General features: G+C 36.8%; 1 protein-coding gene across 1 annotated transcript in view; it reads right to left on the reverse strand.

Moving 5' to 3' along the window:
• dlgap2b (discs, large homolog-associated protein 2b) overlaps positions 1-15,400 on the reverse strand; it is a 34,539-nt gene extending 19,139 nt beyond the window's left edge. The window contains exon 1 of the mRNA XM_079584755.1: positions 14,302-15,400. Coding sequence (XP_079440881.1) covers positions 14,302-15,378 — 1,077 coding nt within the window. The 5' untranslated portion in view covers positions 15,379-15,400. The remainder of the gene's footprint in view (positions 1-14,301) is intronic.
• Between the last annotated feature and the right edge of the window lie 3,697 nt (positions 15,401-19,097).

Below are 19,097 nucleotides of genomic sequence, written 5' to 3' on the forward strand. Positions count from 1 at the left end.
ATCTTGCCACAGGGGGCTCGCTCACTTGTAACATTGTTTTAATGGTGCATGTACTTTTTAAATAACCATAACTTGCTCAATATTCTACCGATTTTCAAACGGGTTGGTTTGTTATAAACGTCAAAAATGTAGTTATGACACTGCGTACTTATGAATAATTATAATATTATATATTTCAACATGTTCAAGCACCCATAATTATAGCCACGTTAATAACGTTTGTAAGAAACCAAACCGTTTGTAAATCCGTCAAGATTTCAACGAGATAAGAGTATTTGTGTTCGTGCAGATCACTCACCTTACAGAAAGCTTCCCTGTGGCAAGATGGCCGCCCTATGATGCCGGAAGTGACTCCGCCTTAAGAGATCTAGTGTTTATATATATATCTATGGTTCCACCTGCCTAAACATTGTTGCAGACCAGGTACACCCAGGGCCTAAAACTAACTGTTTGCCACACCTGCCAATGGCTGGTGACTTCAGAAAATTGACCAGCCATAAATATATTTTACCGCCAATGAAACAGTAATGACACCAAAACTTTAGATACCAGTGAGAATTCACAATTCTCTATTCCAATGTGATACCACAGATAAAACCACTAGCCAAACTAGTATAAATATAAATTGTAAGTACACAGTCAGTAGTAAAATAAAAAACAAATAATCAAATTACAAGCAAAAGCACAAATAAATACAATATAACAAAGATATAAATTAAATAAACAGTGTTTTTCAGGAAGGTCTGACAGTAGTTTTCAGGTACAGAAATCTAATAAGGTTTGCAAATGTAAAATAACTGCATAGTCTTCACTGTATAAATTAAACATCCTTATTAATACCTTATTAAAGTTACAAAAGTTACTAAGTCAAGATTAGTGAGTGATTTTTTCCTTTGTCCTTTGTTGTTTGATTAACATTAAAAACAGACAGCAGCAAGAATATTAAGCTGCTGTCACTTTAGAATATAATATACTGTTACTGTGGACGTGCGTTTATATCCTCAACTGTTTACGTACACGTAAGACATAACCAACTATGTTTACAAGGATACGTGCTATTTTTTGACATATTTTGCTGTGAATTTGTCCGCTCAAGTGCAAGAAGACATGAAAGAGAGCTCAGTTTAGTATTTATGGGTGAGCGTTTCGATGTTTTCACACCCAAAACTTTCCACACGGCGCGGGAGTAATGAAATTTCGAGTTTTGAATATTGACAATGCTTAAACTTTCGCGACAATGCAGCGCTGTCTCGTCAATTGTCCCAAGCGTCGTTCATGTTTGTTCACGTTCATGCATTATTAGAATTCATAAAAATGTTACCGGCCAGCTTGCTAGTGACACCGTTTTATATAGGGCTGCACGATTAATCGAAATTAAACAGCACGCGATTTGGCAAAGGCTGCAATTATTTTATGTGCAGCTTGTCAGTGCAGCACGGCTCTGTTATCAGTAGTAAAAGCCCGAGAGCGCCGCAGAAGTAGAAAATGCAGGTCATTCCAGGAAATCCTAATGGGCATCATAATACCTCTATAGCTGAATAACCAGAAGATTGAAACGCTTTGATTGACTGAACATGACATTTACTACTGATCACAGAGCCGTGCTGCACTGACAAGCTGCGCATAAAAAAATAATCGCACCCTTTGTGATTCATTTTTGCGATAAGCCAAATCGGTTTAAGCGTGATTTCATGTTAATTGCAATTAATCGTGCAGCCCTAGTTTCATGTACTCGCCAATGCTGCTTTGTACTCGCCAGACTTCAATAGCAACCAACGGTTTGAAGGTTCAAATGTCAGTCTCAATGCAGCTTCAAAGGCTCGTCACGATCCCAGCCGAGAAATAATGGTCTTATCTAGCGAAACGATCTGTCATTTTCTAATAAAAATAAATATTATATACTTTTTAACTATAAATGACCTTTCCAACGTAATGTGTGGCGCATCGCAGAGATGGTACAAGATGGGCATTTGTGGTTAAAAAGTATATAATTAAAAAAATTTTTTTGAAAATGACTGATCGTTTCACTAGCCTTATTTCTCGGCTGGGATCGTGTCGAGCCTTTGAAGCTGCATGAGACTGACATTTGAACCTTCAAACCACTGGTTGCCATTGATGTCCATTATATGGAGAAAAATACTGGATTGTTTTCCTCAAAAACCTTAATTTCTTTTCATTGTATTAAATCCTTTCTATGATCCCATTAAATGATATTTGAGTCATTTTATTTTTGTGTGGCTCTGATATCCCTCCAAAAACAGAGACCAATTAGCAAGAGGATATGAAGAGCTGAGTCAGAGAGCTTTGGACCCAAAGAAAACATGGATCCCACACAAGCTTATCTTGCCATCTCTTGGTAGTAATTAGGCAGACTCATTAATTTTTGACTAATTTAGTCTTACCAATACATTATGACTATTGTATTCTAGAAGAAATTATATTTTTGTAATTTTGTGAGGAGATAAATAGTGTTCATCTCAAAAAAATGGACTGGGATTCAGCATGGTTGCATTATGCAGGTTTAAAGAGAATATTAAGTGATACTGTATAAATGACTAGAGGAAGCACACAATTCTCTTTAGGATAGTAATTGTTTCTCAGTGTGACTTCAGTAAAATCATTTTCCCTGTGATAAATCTCATGCTTTCAGATGGCAAGTAATTCATGCTGGAGTTGCTGTGTAATTTTATTAAGTTTAGTACGTACACAATGCAGAAGGTTGTCACTCCTAAGTGTTTAACCTCGTTGGGTATACGACAATTCACCATGACGTCACAACAGTAATAGACGTTCTTTAGGGGGGCAAAAGCCGAAGCGTTCCTATGGCAAAACTAGTATATTGCTTGGAATGGAGACCCACCGTCGGCAGTAAAAATATAAATTTTTATTTTATTTTTTATTAAATATGCGTTTAAATACGTTTTTTAAATCATAATAACAACTGTATTTAATGATGTAAGTAAAAAAATATATAATAAATATGTAATATTGTAGGCCTACACATAATTAGCAAAATACTCTCTATAAGTTAGCTCTTTTTTCTTGCCAAAATAACGTGCTATATATCATGGTCATTAAATGGCTTTCCTGAGGTAAATGTTATGTGACATAATTGTTCTCCAGCTGTTATATTGACCTCTTTGCGCGGTTGAAAAACACTGATTGGTCAATATTATGTATGAGGAATATACATTTCAGTAAGTTGCGTGAGAAAATGGATGTGTGGTGTGAGAGCGTGTGAAAAGTGACAATTGCGTGAGTCTCACGGTCAATACGTGAGAGTTGGCAGCCCTCTTTTACTTCAGGCAGTGACTGGCAATGAGTCTGATCTTCAAAAGAGACAAGTTTACTAATATTAGTCTCGAATTTCCCCGGCTGAAGATAAATGCTCTGCTATGATTTTGTAGATGGACCGTTTTGAGAATACACGAATCAGAGTTGAAGAGCAAGCAGGGTTGGCATCAGAAAGGTAAACGTTGGATGAATCATATAATTTAGGGGATCATTAAGATTTCCTACTTTTAGCACGACACGACGTCCACTCGCTATAACCTACTCACCCACGGGAAATCGATAAAACCCTATACCTTTTGCTGTATATCTGGCAGTGCAACCCCAAACACAAGACGTTTTCATCATCGTTTCAACTTTGATCAACAACAATGTTTTTAACTATGTAATTGTTCCAGTAGCCGGCTGGATCTCTTCAGTTAGTCGGTAGAAGCCGCTCGCATTCTGCCACCCAGAAGTATCTTGGTGCCTATTGTTTACAAACAGTCTGAAATGCCATATACACACAAAAAATGGCTGTTCATAATAAGGATACATTCTACAATGGAACTTACTTCAAAACAAAACACTGGCGGTTTACAAGAAATGGCTAAAAATAGCTATCACCAAGCATGTTAAAGGACAAGTTCGGTATTTAACACTAAAAGCCCTGTTTTCAGATAGTTTCTGATGAAATAGAATGGTTAAGATTGAAATTTGGTCACATGCTGCTGGCCCGAGAATTTTTGGCCCATGTGAAAAAGACATACACTTTAACATACTTTTAAAAAGAGTAGTCTACTTATAGAAATAATAAACTTAAAAGTTAATAAACTCCTAATTTAGGCAACTTTTTTCTAATGCTGTATGCCCTTCTTTCTTTTTCAGAACACAAAAGGAGGAAAAAAATGTCCCTCACATCCGTCCTTATATAATGGCAGTGAATAGTGACCAGCATCAAGCTTAAAATAAAAAGCTCCATGCTATTCACTGCCATTATATGACCGAGCGCGAAGGACATTTATCAGGATGTGAAGAGAGTAACAAAAAGGGTTTATAAAAAAAACGGCTTACCATTAATTCACTTTTAACTTTTTTTACTTTAGACACTTTTATTTACAGAAAAGTAAAGAGAAAAACAGTAGATAACGGTGTGAGAGAGTGGGAACAGAATCAGGAAATGTTACGAGCCAGATTCAAACTCTGTATACTGTATACTCGCTAGCTTGTGGTATACACGCAAACTGCTATTGTATCTCTGGCTCGTTTTAAATGTCATATTCTGGCCATAGACAGTTCCCTAACGTAAAATATGATTTAAAGTAGAACACTGGCATAACAAAATGACTGTACTCAAGCTTATTGGCAGTAAATCTGCAGTGAGAAAAAAATGGGTCAGCGAACCTAAAGACCTCTTAACCTTTAAAAAAAATATCTTACATCTGAACACAGCATTTGTTAACACCTCCAGTTTTGTTTTCAAGGGAGAAGGTGTTCGAAAATTGTGTAGGATGTAGCCATAGCAACCACAAATGAATAAACATTAACACAGCGTGCATATGTAACAGTGCAGCTAAGACTTCAGATGAGAAATCGAGATTGTTTATACCGGAGGCAATCAGAGCAAATTATTAAAAGGAAAACAAAAGCGAGAACTCAACAAGGAATATACAGAGGAAGGAATATGTTTGAACCCTTTGAAAATAGCTGATTTTCTCAATTTATTACTCATAAAATGTGGTCTGATCTTCATCTAAGTCACAACTATAGACCAACATAATCTAACTAAACTAATAGCACACAAACAGTTGTACAGTAAAAACACGGTTTCAAACAAATCTGGTCTTCCCAAGAAAGAGAAGTTAGTGTAAACCATGCCTCAATCACTGTAAAACAAAACGATAAAACCGATGTAATGACATGACAACATATGTTTTAACTCATTAAAATAAGGTAAGCAAATTTCTTAACTTTTATAACTTATAGTTATACAAGAGTCAACTCCTTTTGTAAAGTCAGTTTAATGTAATTTAAGTTGAAATGACTTATACAGCTAAGTTAAATGTACTTAAAAATGTAAGGCACAAACTTTTTTTTACAGTGCAATAGCTTAACACACATTAAAGAAATGGAAAATGTTATACAACCTTTTATGTTCATAATCAATTTTAAGCGACCCTGTGTACAAATGCAGAACATTTGGACTGTTGCTACTGTCCCTTGAAGCGGAGATCCTCCAAAGGGGGTCATGAAGGGCAAAATTAGCTACATGTATATAGACCAAAACCACTTTTTAGTGCCTTAAAGTTTTTGGGCTTCAAAAATGCTCTTCAGAAACCTACGGGTAATGTTACGGACACTACGTCCATTGTTTTATACAGTCTATGGGTATGGCTCATGTTTGCACAAAACCACCTGGTTTTCCTGAGTCCTGACCTTAAGCCAATTCAGATACGGTGTGGCATACTGTACTTTCAAATCAACTCAGGCTATACATTCAAATCAGCATCGGCTCTGGACCATTCATAAAATGATGACGCAGATGGCGCGTTTACTGTGTGATTTACTATTTCTGTGTGAAAGGGGCTATTGATAAATTGTAAAAAAAAAATTGGGGATGAATTGTCCAAAATTGGCCTAAAGTCTTCGGTAACACTTTATTTTGATGGTCCCCTTTAAACATTATTTTGAGTATAATAATGTTGCATTTACATGCCAACTAACTCTCTATTAGAGTATTAGTAAGACTGTTCGGGTTAGTAGAATAGGTTGACATGTAGTTGCAAAGTTACTTGTAGTCAGTAGAATACCTGTCGGGGGAGCGTCAAAACAAAGTGTTAGCAGATATTAAGCAAACAATTTATTAATACTCAACTAATACTCTAATGACTGGTAGTTGAGATGTACTGTAGTTGCATTATAGTCAACATAATGTCTAATAAGGAGACCAGGCCTTATAAACAGCTACAGAAATGTTTGGTTCAAGTTTTGCTGCTAAAAGAAGATTTACAAGTTAATAAACTCAAGGTTCCATTTATTCTTTCTCCACCATGTACTGTGAATAATTAATCAATGTATTAAAAAACATTATTTTTGTTTTATTCGTTTAGTCAGATTGAGTTTATCTATAATTCTGAGTTTAAAACAATATCTGACTACATTTTACGAGTATTAAAAGCAGAAATCCAGATATTTTCAGAGGGCTCACAAACTTATTCTTGCCACTGTACATGCATGAAATGTGTGCCGCTTGAAATTGACTAAATTCTCTATTAAATATGAGAACACAAACAGGTTAAAAACAATGTGTCCAAATGGGGGTCCAAAGAAAAATACTGCAATCTAGATAACCATCAAATACAAAATAGATATGCAAACATGTATCCAAGTAAATATTTATATGAACTGGTAGAGACATCTTGCAGTTAAGACATCAAACGCATCAGTCATTACATTATGCATTATACTTTTGTTTGTATTGTTGAGTAACGATGTAGATTTCAAAATATTGCATAAGACGGTGAAACAAATATTGTACAACACTGTAACAAGAGGACATGATGAGCATTAAGTTGATGTGCATAATAGATCAATTAAAAAAGAGTTCATACTGTATGAATTATAAAACTAGCCATGCTAAAACACACAATAGCCCATGTTCACCTCCCATAATGGATCATTCATTTATTGCATATAGCAACCATTGGTATCGCCTAGCTATTGTACACAATTGGGTCGCAAATCAGCCTAAATGGATCAAATTGGTTGAAATTGACAGGCTATTGTTACAGAGTAAACAAATAATCCAATTCACCTTTGGCTAAGCCCCGCCCCCCTTAGTTACTGTTGCTACCTCCGACAACTTCATCTGGGCTCTGGTTTGGTATCAACATGGCTTATGCTGTGACGGCTCTTCCTGCTGGAATTTTATCAAACTTTTATAAAGCAGCAAATAAAGTGTCTGATAGAAGTAGGCAAAAGTGTCTGCAGTATGCGTTTGAAGGCTTTATTCAATACATACGGTGAAACGCAAGCAGCAACAAGGAATCCAAATACAGGCAAAAGCATAACGGTCACAGTCAAAAAATGAACCACCGAATATCCTAATCGAGACGGAGGCTGTGACTAACAATATCAGGAGAAACACTGTTCATACAAAGCTGGGTAGGTCTCTATTCACTTCTATAATCGTTATTATTACAAAGCAAACGGACTACGCGAGTATAAAGTTGTATTTATTAGCAGCGTGTGCTAGCGTATCAACAATTAGGGCAGAGAACCGAAATCATAACCTAAACAGCATAAAACTGTCTAACTAGTATAACTTCACACACAGTAAGGTTAAAAGGTAAATGTATCTTAGAGCAAAGGTGAGCTTGTTGATCCTTGAGGGGTTTCGCTGACTGAGGACGTCCACACAGTTTAATCCAAAGACGACACTTGTCAGTATTTAACTTCGGTTTTGGGAAGGGGGAAAAATGGACACCCCCGTCCAACCTATCTGGGAAACGCGTATCTGTGTTACAAATGCCCCAGGCACAACGTTTAACCATATTTTTATTAAAACGACGACGTAATAGCCTGCCGAGACCAAAAATATGAGCCGCCTGCGTTGAAGTCAATGGAGCGCTGTGAAAAAGTGTCGGACCCTCTGTGGGAGCTCGTTCTTGGCTGCGCTGTGATTGGTCAATCTACATTCTAGGGCGTGGCTTAGCCAAAGGCGAATTGGACATTTGACTACTTCTTAATCTATTTGACAGACCATGTTCTCCACTCTTATTAGGAATAGTATTTGCTCAGTAAAATTCTATAGAATTTGTTGCATAATGTTAATGATTACCACAACAATTTATTTTCACTTGTTCCTCCTTTTCTTGAAATAAATAAACAACAACAACAAAAAAAAAAAATATCTGGTTGAAGTGAGGCAATTACAAGGGAAGTGAAATTCATAAACATTAAAATACTCACTGTTTCAATAGTACAGAGTAGACATGAGTTGTGAACTATGCATGTTAAAAGGATTTTACGGTGAAAAAAATCGCTCATGTCATTTTTTGACAAAACAATTTTAAGTTTTTTTTTTTTTTTTTAATCTTATTATTATTATTTACTTCACTTGAATGGTACGAAACTTGGTAAAGGTTTTGGGTCTTGCTATGTGAACACGCACGCACGCACACACGCGCACACACACGCACACACACACACACACACACACGCACATGATTCAAAATGTTTAAATGATACAGAAAAAAATTGTCACACTACTCATCGTACTGCTCGTGGTCAAAAATGACGACATTGGAAATTAATTGGAAACAAATTTCATCAAGTGGAAACTTTTGGTACTGCGGCCAAACAAAATCTTACTGAAAGCTAATTTTTTTGAGATATCAACCTCAATTTTGGAAAATGACTTGTATGTCTTTGATTTTCCTGCCGTTTTAAAGTAAAACTTGTGTTAGCAAATATATACAGTATTTCACATAAATATTGAAAATAGTATTTCTGTGCATTTTTCATAACAATAAACGTAAAATTCTATAACATCTTGTTCATTTTTGTAACTTTTTTTTCTAATTTCAGCAATAATCTGCAAGGTGTCGTTTAAGTTTGTGTTCTACAGCATTCAAGATTTATCACAGTTAAGGAAATTTAATTTTCAGGTCTATGCTCAAAAAGTGAATAAATGAATTAAACTATAACAATGAAAAAAAAACTACTTCATGAATATAATTTAATACCATTAAATCTCCTAAAAATACAAAATATTTAATAAAAAAAAAAACATTATTGAACTAAAATGTAGTACATTAATTTCATTAAATGGACATTTCTGACCGTCACGTAAAGAGCACGAGAGGATTAATAATAACCTTTGTTTGTCCAATTTTACAATTAGATTGACACAAAAATGCACCACTATAAACCCAAAAGGACTAAAGCAACTCCTAAAATGATTACTTAAACACTAAAACAGAAGTTTTAACAGAATAATTAATGTAAGCACTCTCACTGTAAGTGCTTCATCATAATCTCCTTTATATGTGGATAAAGACGAGGGGCCTATAAAGTTTGCAGGAACAAATCAAAGCAATTTTTGTAATTATGCTACAAATGCAGTTGACTGATATTAGCTTTTATCAAACATTCCTTTAAACTGACCCAGGCTAATTCAACTGACGTATTCAGTGGAAGTTTAATGTTCTCTGTGACTGGATTCTGAACCACATCACTATGATAAAATCAAAGACAATGTCTAGACAGTGTCATGAGAATAGCATTCATCTCCTCAGCAGAGCGTAACAGACAACAGGTTCCCAGTTCTATCTCTGATTGTGTTGTAGAATATCTCTTTTCACAAGCCTACGCTTCATTTCACGTTCAACAGTGTCATATCAGTTTTTACTCAGTTTTTATTATATCATATTTTTCTGATACAATATTAGTCTTTAATATTAATAATAATCATAATTCCAACATTACCAGAACCCTCTCTCCAGTTTTTGGACTATACTGTCTTGATGCATGTATGTACGATGTCACAAAGTGTGTGAAGTTCAAAGTTATTTTTGCAGTTTAGTTCCAAAAAACAGGGAGGAAGTTCTGAAAGTTGCAGTATATTATCATAATTATCATAATACATCAAACTCTTTAATTTCAAACAATCAAGGCAATTAGTTTGAACTTCAGAGTGCTTTTCTAACCCACTTAAGTAGGACATAAGCATCTTTATCAAGTAATTTCATAATTAATTGTATTGTTTTTGAAATATGGTTAAATATACTGAATTTCTTTCTTCTGCTGAACACTAAAGAATATAGGCTATTTTCAAGAATGTTGGTATCAAACAGTTCACTGTAGCCATTGACTTCCATTGTATTTTTTTTTCTTCCATACTATAGAAGTGAACAGGGTCCATCAACTGTTTTGCTACCAACATTCTTCAAAATATCATTGTGTTCAGCAGAAGAAAGAAATTCATACAGGTTTGGAACAACTTGAGGGTGAGTAAATGATGACAGACTCTTCATTTTTGGGTGAACTATCCCTTTAAGTGGCCTTTAATATTATATTACCTGCAAGTACTGTTTTTTTTTAAATATACTTATAAAATTTGAAGTACACTACAAGTGCACATTTATGCGCACTTCTTTTTCACATGGGATATTCTCTTTATGATTCTTCTCTGCTAGCAGGGGGTTACATTACTCTACCACAAGGAGGCACTACAGACAACACACACTATACTGTAAGTGAACGTTCATTTTACACTGACAGTCAGGAAGTGCAGATAGAGATATAACTCCACTCAAGAGCACGATTAGAGGAATCAAAACGAGATAAAACCAGATGGTGAAACGAGGCCTGCAGAATACTTTTAGACGTTTCCACTCAATGTGAGATTGCATGCTATCATTGCAAATTCAGATTGAGTTCAGGTCCTTTCTCGACATTTCGCTTACTCTATTTGCTGGGAGATAGAAATGTCTCCAGGGGTTGGAGTTGATAAGGAAGTTACAAAAATGAAGTTTCAAAGGAACAGAGCTGTGCTAACATTGATGAAGCTTGATGATTAATCTGGGTGTTGTTCAGCCAAAGTAGCCTGGTTCTACCAGACTCTCTACATTTCATTTGTACAGAGAGTCTGGCCTCTCTCCATTGACAAGCGTTAACTTCCTTGTAGACGGGTACTCTGTTGAAGTTTATAACTATTGGATCTGCCCAGAGTCACTCTGGATCTGCCATAACCAATCGCTAACGTTTGGTCGTGACGTATGACGACTCAAACTAGCGCACGACCTCAACGTCATCGTTCTCAGCCACTCCCTCTGTTCGCTGATTGGACCGGTAAAAAAATTGACCGGAGAAAACCCAAGAATACACCGGAAACCCAGACGTAGTACTGAAGGAAAAAGCAAATTGAGTGGAAGTATGTAGGAGGGCGGAGCCAGGCTATAGCCGAAGACCTTTGAACTCTACTTTCAGAATTCAATCAAACAGTAGGCTTAATGCTTCCAAGACCAAATTACAAAAAAAAAAAAGTCCTAAATAAGTTTTGTTTTTGAAGTGAACACGTAACACGCATACGCATCACTGTTTTCACAAATTTATATTTTTGTATACACAGAGACGATAACGGTATCGTTTTCAAAAACTCGCACTTTGAAACCCGTTTTCAAAAGTTTGTGTTTTCATGCCGCCAAAACACTGTTGTCGGCTAAATGAACAGCCAACGCGCATAAAAAGTTTGCCGTTTTTAGTTGAAAACGGTGTTGTGTAAACGGCCATATAGACTTAACGTAATTCATATTTGAGTCAGTCATACATAAACAGGTACGATTTCTGTAATAGTACAAATAAACTAATGTGATTTAAATATAATGAGGTTTATATATTTATCATCAATAAATCCAATTTGTTTCAATGAGCATGTTAACTAACTGAATATTGCTGGTTCCACAGCTAGCCATTTTTTTTGTTTGTTTTTTGGCCAAACTTTTTATCTGTATGAATGTAATTGTTTTCACAGTGAATAGATTTTTTCTGATTCTACGCAATTCTAATAAATGCACTTTGAAACCCGTTTTCAAAAGTTTGCATTTTCAGGCATCCAAAACGGCATTGTCATGCAAATGACCGGCGAAAATGCATAAAAAGTTTCACGCTTTTAGTTGAAAACGTTGTCATTTTTCCAGTCCGTAATTATATCCTGATTTTTATTGCGTACAAAAATCTTGTTCCTAACCTGTTTAATTTATGTATGACTGACAAATATGCATTAATTTTATTAGTGTATAGAATACTGTGTATTCCAAAAGGACGGGAATTTTATCTGCAGTTCAAACACATAAATAGAAAATTTGGGCCTACATTTTTTTTTCGGAGTTTAGTATCAATAGTTATTTCAAAGCAGTATACATTCACTATCTATCAACAATTACCTAATTTGTTGACAATGGGAAAGGGGAATTGTATAAGAAAAAACCAGAGAAAGACTTGCACATGTCTTTTTCATCAACTTGATTCAAATTCCCACAAAGCCTAAATTACCGTTTTTCACGTTAAACCACTACAACCCATATACACATTTGGCTGGTTAAACACACTGGAACACAGCTGAATTACAATGAGATCAAATCTGAAGTTCATGGCTATTCCTGAATGGTTAATTAGTGAGTGTATCTAGTTAAATGTCACTCATAACTCACCCAGGCTGTCATCTCTCTTGAGCACTGACAGTTTCTAATAAGGTCGACAAAAAAGGCCTTGTTTTTTTTCCCTATGCAAACATGACAATGCTGTAAAACAGAATGTGCTGACGATTTGTACAAAGCTCAGCTCCTCAGTACAAAGAGTCTACTGGTACTTATGCCATAATTAAGCTTCAAGGAGGAAGATGTCATTTAGATGTCAGGAACTGATTAGCTGAATAACACTACGTAGCAGTCAGCATGACCTATGTTTGCCCCATGCCATAATCAGAATCAGAAGCAGTATGCAACAAAGCACAATGTGTGAAATACTATATCCCACAATGCAATGTGTTTGAATTGATCTTACATTCCAGTCTGAAAGTTGATTTCATTAAGATCTGTTAAAATCATCAGAATGAAATTAGCGATGGACTGACCTGGATTTTTAATGGGCGATATCAATATCATAAAGAGAGCTGGGTGGACGATTTAAAGCTGATGCGTGTAATAGCACACTATTTAATTTAAAGTTAACACATGCTGCAATGAAATTGACATTTATTTGACATTTACTACATTAGAAACAAATAATTTGAAAATGAATCAAGAAAAAATTAACTTGATGAGAAAATATTATTTATTTTTAAATAACAGTAGGTAGTATACAGTGTATACTGCACATTATTAAGTAGTCTTTTGATGAATTTGTCTTGCTAGTTCCTGACACACGCAGAACAAACATTAGGCCTACAGCGAGTAAGAAAATGCATAGATTTGCTCGAGATTTTCTGTCATTACGAAACAAAATAAAACTGTTTCACATCATGGCTTTTAATTGATCAAACAATTTCTCACTATCACATGATTTAACTGCAGTCTTTCACTACATCACGGATCATGTTTGTATTGATCCCCTATTCGTAGGCATCAATGGTTCCTTAAACAGTAACACTAGATAATCAATTACTAGATTCAATTGCATCTTGACCCACAAACATCTGTTTGTATAAAAGAAAGTGGAATTAACAGACAGTTTTTCCCAACAGTTATGAAAAATGCACAAAAATACAATTTTATATGTTTATATGAAATATATATTTTCAAAATGTCTGTAATTCTTAATGAATCACCCCTTCTTGGGTTTAAATTAGAGACAAAACTGCAAATAGAGTTACTTTCAAATGCATGTGCCATTAAACAAACTAATTTGCGTGGCAAGATTCTCATCAGACTGTTGCTCCGCCATAACAGTGATTCCCCTAATAAAAGTGACTGTAAAATAAGTAATTTACGCTAATAACCACTTACACTGTAGCACCGATTGCGTCAATTCTAAAGTGCAACGAAACTGCATGAAATCAGGGGTTCTCAACTCTGGACCTTGAGGTGTCCTGCAGAGTCCACTTTCAAACATACCCGAACAAGCTTTTCAAGGTCTTCGGGATTAGTTGAAAGTTGGACTAGGCAGGTGAGTTTGATCAAAGTTCAAGGATAAAGGCAGGAAAGTGGACCTCAAGGGCCAGAGTTGAGACCCACTGCACTAAATAGTGTTTGAGTAGCGATAAGTACCTGCATTCAAATACTTGCATAGAGTATGTTTTGGGCTTATGGGTGGTCCAAAATCCTGTTCCATATAACAGTAATTTAAACATCAGATACATTTGGACTGGCTTTGTGTTGTGTTATGTTGTGTCGAGTTGTGCTGTGCTGGGTTTGCACAGCATTTCCGTTTTCAGTGTAGACAGCTAAATTACTTATCCCTGGTAATGTGTCATGTTACGTCATGTTACACTAATAATAAATGTGATTATATCACAAAACCATGACTCACCTGTAGGTAGTGTGAAGACCGGAATGATGGTTTAAAGTCCTGATGCATCATGGGCTTCTCCAGGTTAAGGGAGGACTTTCGATAGGCCTCTTTGGCCTGACTGACGGTAAGTGTTGACCAGGAACTCCTCTTCATGAACTTTCCCTCAGGTGCCATGGATTCGCAGGCCGAGCACTTGACGTCGTTGTTGCTTTTGGAGGTTTTGAGCGAGTGGTCTCCAAAGTGACTGTGCATGGATTCTGGGAAGCTGTGACCGACGTGTTCGTGATGGTGGCGGCTCAAAGCGCTGGCCGTGCGGTAAGTGCTGTCGCTGTCTAGGTTGTCATCCGAGCTCCACCAGCCCCCCGTCCCCGACCGTTGCCTGCGCTCCTTGCTTTTACTGCGCTTGCTGCCGTGCTTGGATGAGTGATGATTGCCGTGGTGATGGTGATGGCTTCCCCCACCTCCACTGTCACCTTTAGTGCCATTCATCTTGGACGATCCCTCCAGAGAGTGGGACTTGGTGAAGAGCTTCTGGACGGAGTGCACCAGGTGTCGGATACGACCGGGGCTCTCGCTGCGCTGTTCCCCTCCAGTGCCGGCGGATGTGCGTTGGTATTGCAGCGTATGGAAGCCGTCACGATGAAGCGGAATCTGCTTTTCGAACTGGTCCAGCAGGTTTGCGGGGATGCGGTTGCTCTTGTTGCTGCCGTGGTAAGAGGCAGATGTTGCAGCAGCGGTGGCGGCAGATGTGGCTGAGGTGGTGATGGCTGCACAGTCTTCCCGGGCAGCTGGGTCGTAGTACTGTGAACTGTAGTGCATTCTGGGAAAGGTGCTGCTGGAAAGGTGGTCGGCAGGGGCAGTGGAAGGTAGCACCATGGGTGACATGATCATGCAATCGGAGTGAATGGAGCTGCGGGGGGAAAGACGGTGATGGAAGTCCATGACGCAGGTCTCCGTGGGGCTGAGCAGGTAGTGGTGGCGCAGATCGGACACATGCATGCCGTGCAGGTCATGGAGATGCTCGCACTCCGCCAGTCCACACGGGGGCAGTGTGGGAATATGGTGCGGCACGCGACCACCTGATAAGCCCTTCATGTTCCTGGGTGGAGTGAGGCTACTATCCACATTGAAATTTCGGGATGGTGACCAGGGGGAACACTGCTGGTCTGGAATAAAGAAAAGGACATTCAATATTAGCAATTTTACTAGATTGTTGAATTCGATCAAACACTCAAATATCTGTCCTGGCCAACACACTCTCATACCATATTGATGCTTTTCCACTGCATGGAACGGTTCGGTACGGCTCACTTTTTGGAGCTTTTCCACTGCATGGTACGGTTCGGTATGGCTCGCTTAAATAGTACCACCTCGGTTGAGGTTCCAAGCATGCCGTACCAATACTAAAATTTTACGTGTAAACACTGCAGATCACTGATTGGTCAGAGAGAATTGTCACTACCAGCGTCATTGGAATTGGGAAACAAGACACCAAACCCGTTGGCAACAGCAACATTGTCATTTGTTCACACAACTTTTTAAAACAACCTGCTTTAAACGACCGTCACACGCAACTTGAAAAAAAAGAAATGGCTGAATCGTGGTCAGTAGACGAAGTGCCTCTCGTTGGTACCCAAGGAGCAGATGATGTCACGGCAAAGGAGTCTATAATCCCACCCACTTTGAAGTGGTACTAAACTGCAGTGGAGAAGCAGCCTGAGTCAAAGAAAGCCGTACCGCGCGAAGTCGAGCCTTACCACGCAGTGGAAAAACTAAATGAGCCAAGCCGATGCTCAGAAAAAAAACGATCATAAAAGTAACATAATGCATTATACTACTTGTGAATATAGTAGTAATGCAGTTGCTTTGAATATGTCTTCTTTCAGACTTGTGGTGAAAAAAAGTCCAAAATATACATTTAGGTCTTTATTTTACTACACTTTGTTTATTTGCGTCTGTAGATTTCTCCGAAATTCAACAAAAGTTGGCGTTCTTAATCAACGCGCTGCTCCGCGATCTCTCTCTGCTTCCTTTAATCTCACACATCGTTGGAAAGCGCTCTCTCTCCTTAACAATGCTGTCGGATCCAAATATGTCAAATAGGTCATTTCCTTTTAATCAGCAACCAATCGTGAAAGTATAATGGGCATTTAACTCTAAAAGCGAAGTATCATTGGCTGATGTCAATTTCTGACAACGTGATTGGTTCAGATGCATCACGTGACGCTCTCTGACATTTAGATGTGTTTTTGGCTGTTTTTCTGCTCAGTTAAAGGCCATAAATGCTGTGGTTATAAGTTTTGATGTGATTTAGGTGGTTTGTATTGTTGTTGCTAATGATTTCATAATATATTGTGTCAGTAAATAGTTGTTTCCACTAAAAAAGTATGATTTTTTTACATTACAAATCTTTAAATGCCTTTTTCTCAAAATGAGTTTTTTTGTCATTCTCCAGTAGAAACATCTCAGCCTATGTAGCACCTATGTACACCAAACTTTCCAGTTATACACTTAGCAGTATTCTGAAGATATGTTCAGAGGGATTTGTTAATAAATCATTCCTGGCCTGATTTATGTGACAATTTAATTAAAAAAATATGGTGAAAATCGATTTTTTAAGGCTATGGACAGTATATTTTGATTTCCTAGGTAATAAAAACATATCCTGAAATCCCTCTGAACATCTTTCATCTTGTGTGTAATCAAAATGAAAAAAGAATTTTGCACCTGGCTTTATCATATGTTCAGATCTATCTACCGAAAATATATGCAAAATTGCATATATTTAATGAGAAAATGCCTAATTTGCATAATTAAACATACAATTTTCAAAAACTTGTAATATATTTTTTTTATGAACTTGTGTATGTAATCAACTGAGGAAGTTTCATGGTGATATCTATAATTTTAAAATTGTACCCTATTCACCTGTAGTGTCTCGCCTTAAATTATTAAACTGTTTCTTGTGCATCTACATGTATCTGCCCATTCTTTTTATTACTGTAACAGGGCACAATTATTTAATATAAATAAAACTTAAAACTCCTTAAAACTGCAGTGAACCAAAGACAGTCTCAAAAATGTGGTTTGAAACTGCTGTGTTTCTTACGTCACAAACTACATTGTAACCAATCCTTTCAACGAGTGGGCGCCGGCGGGCTTAAGCATATCATTAACTATGCTGAGAAGCAGGGAAGTCTCAGGAGAAGACAGGTTATCCTGGTATATTTTCAGTTGATAACAAAAATCTGATAAATTTAGCAATATAGCCGGTGAATTATGCATATGATGTATATTACGATGTTATGATGAACTATATGCCTTTCTCCACTGACTTTCTATGATGTTCAAAGCGTTAAGGATGCTGATTTTTAGAAGAATTTCCAAACATGTACTTCCATGACTGCATGCACCATCCAGGCCACTGGATTTGAAATGAATGGGAATGTCTCCATGTATTATACACCTCCTTACTTTATACTACCATGAAACCATGTCCAAAAGAATCACAATGGTATATGTCCCATTAAAACACACACAAAATAACCCATAGTGATAGTATTTAACTTTTTTTCAGAGAGACTCCCCTTGTTCTGACTAAAGGGATCCAACAGGAAACTTCTATCTCTTTGCATTCAATTACATTTTCTAAGTTTTGATTGTGAGTTAAACTAATGTTGTCAGTAAAGGAATCTTCTTTCACTTATTTCAAAAGAATGATGATCACAAGAGAAAAAAGGCTTTGCATCTTTCTGATGTAACATTTGGAAAACCTGATTACCTGATATGCCTGAATTAAATTCAACAAGCATAAAACACTGAAAAGCGATGGCTTGAACTCCCAGGAAACCCCAAATCTGTAGTTTAGTTACTAGTATGGATGCTTTTATCCACAGCACATGCATTAAAGAGACAAGGTTAAATGTCTTGCTCAAGGGCAGGATGGTGATAACTTACAAATTGGGGCTCAAACCTGCAGTCTTCTGTCTAACAGTCCAATTTTAACCACTACACCACACTTCCGGGTCTGCTGCAGTCTCTTTACAAAGATAAATGTTGGTGTGAGTCTTCTAAAGCCATATGACAGCTTTGTGTGAGGAACCGACATCACACTGTAAATCAATTAATTGCTTTGAGTAAGGTAAACTTAAATTAAATTAGTTCAATCAAATGAACTTTTATTAAAATGTAGAACATTCTTTTTCTTTTGAATTCAAAACAGATATTTTAAGTAATCAGAAGTGTTTAATTGTTTTGAGTTTTATGAACTTTCTTTTCATTTCAAATCTGTTTTGTGCAAGATTAATGTTAAGTGGGAGATTTAGAAGTGTTTCATGTTTTGTTTTGCTATGCTAATTTAGAAGGGTTTTTCGGTGGTTAAAATCATGGTGAAGAGTGAAGGATGAGCTTGGTTTGAGAACAATTAGCAAGTTAGCAGTTATTGAATTAGCAAGTTTAAGCTAGCCAAGTTTCCAAATATTTTAAGTTAAGAGCAATTAAAATGTATGAGTGCAACATAATCTGCCAGTTCTACTTACCCTCTTTGGTCGGTAATCACGCCGGCGTGATTTGTGCGATTTTTTTTACATAGCAGCTAAAATTACTCCGTCATTTATGGTCATACAGACTTAATAAATATGAAAAAGGAATCTGTGAGATGTCGACTTTTGTATGTGTCCACTTATAATCAAAACAAAACGTTGTGCTTTTGTAAAATAAAGAAATTAAACAGGGTGTGCTTTCTGCCTCTCCGTCTCGTGAGCTTTTTTTTCTTGAGCACGTCTCTAAACATAAACAAAACTCAGCGAATACTT

Source organism: Phoxinus phoxinus (assembly GCF_949152265.1).
Source record: "Phoxinus phoxinus genome assembly, chromosome: 16".
In the NCBI taxonomy this organism is placed as follows: Eukaryota; Metazoa; Chordata; class Actinopteri; order Cypriniformes; family Leuciscidae; genus Phoxinus; species Phoxinus phoxinus.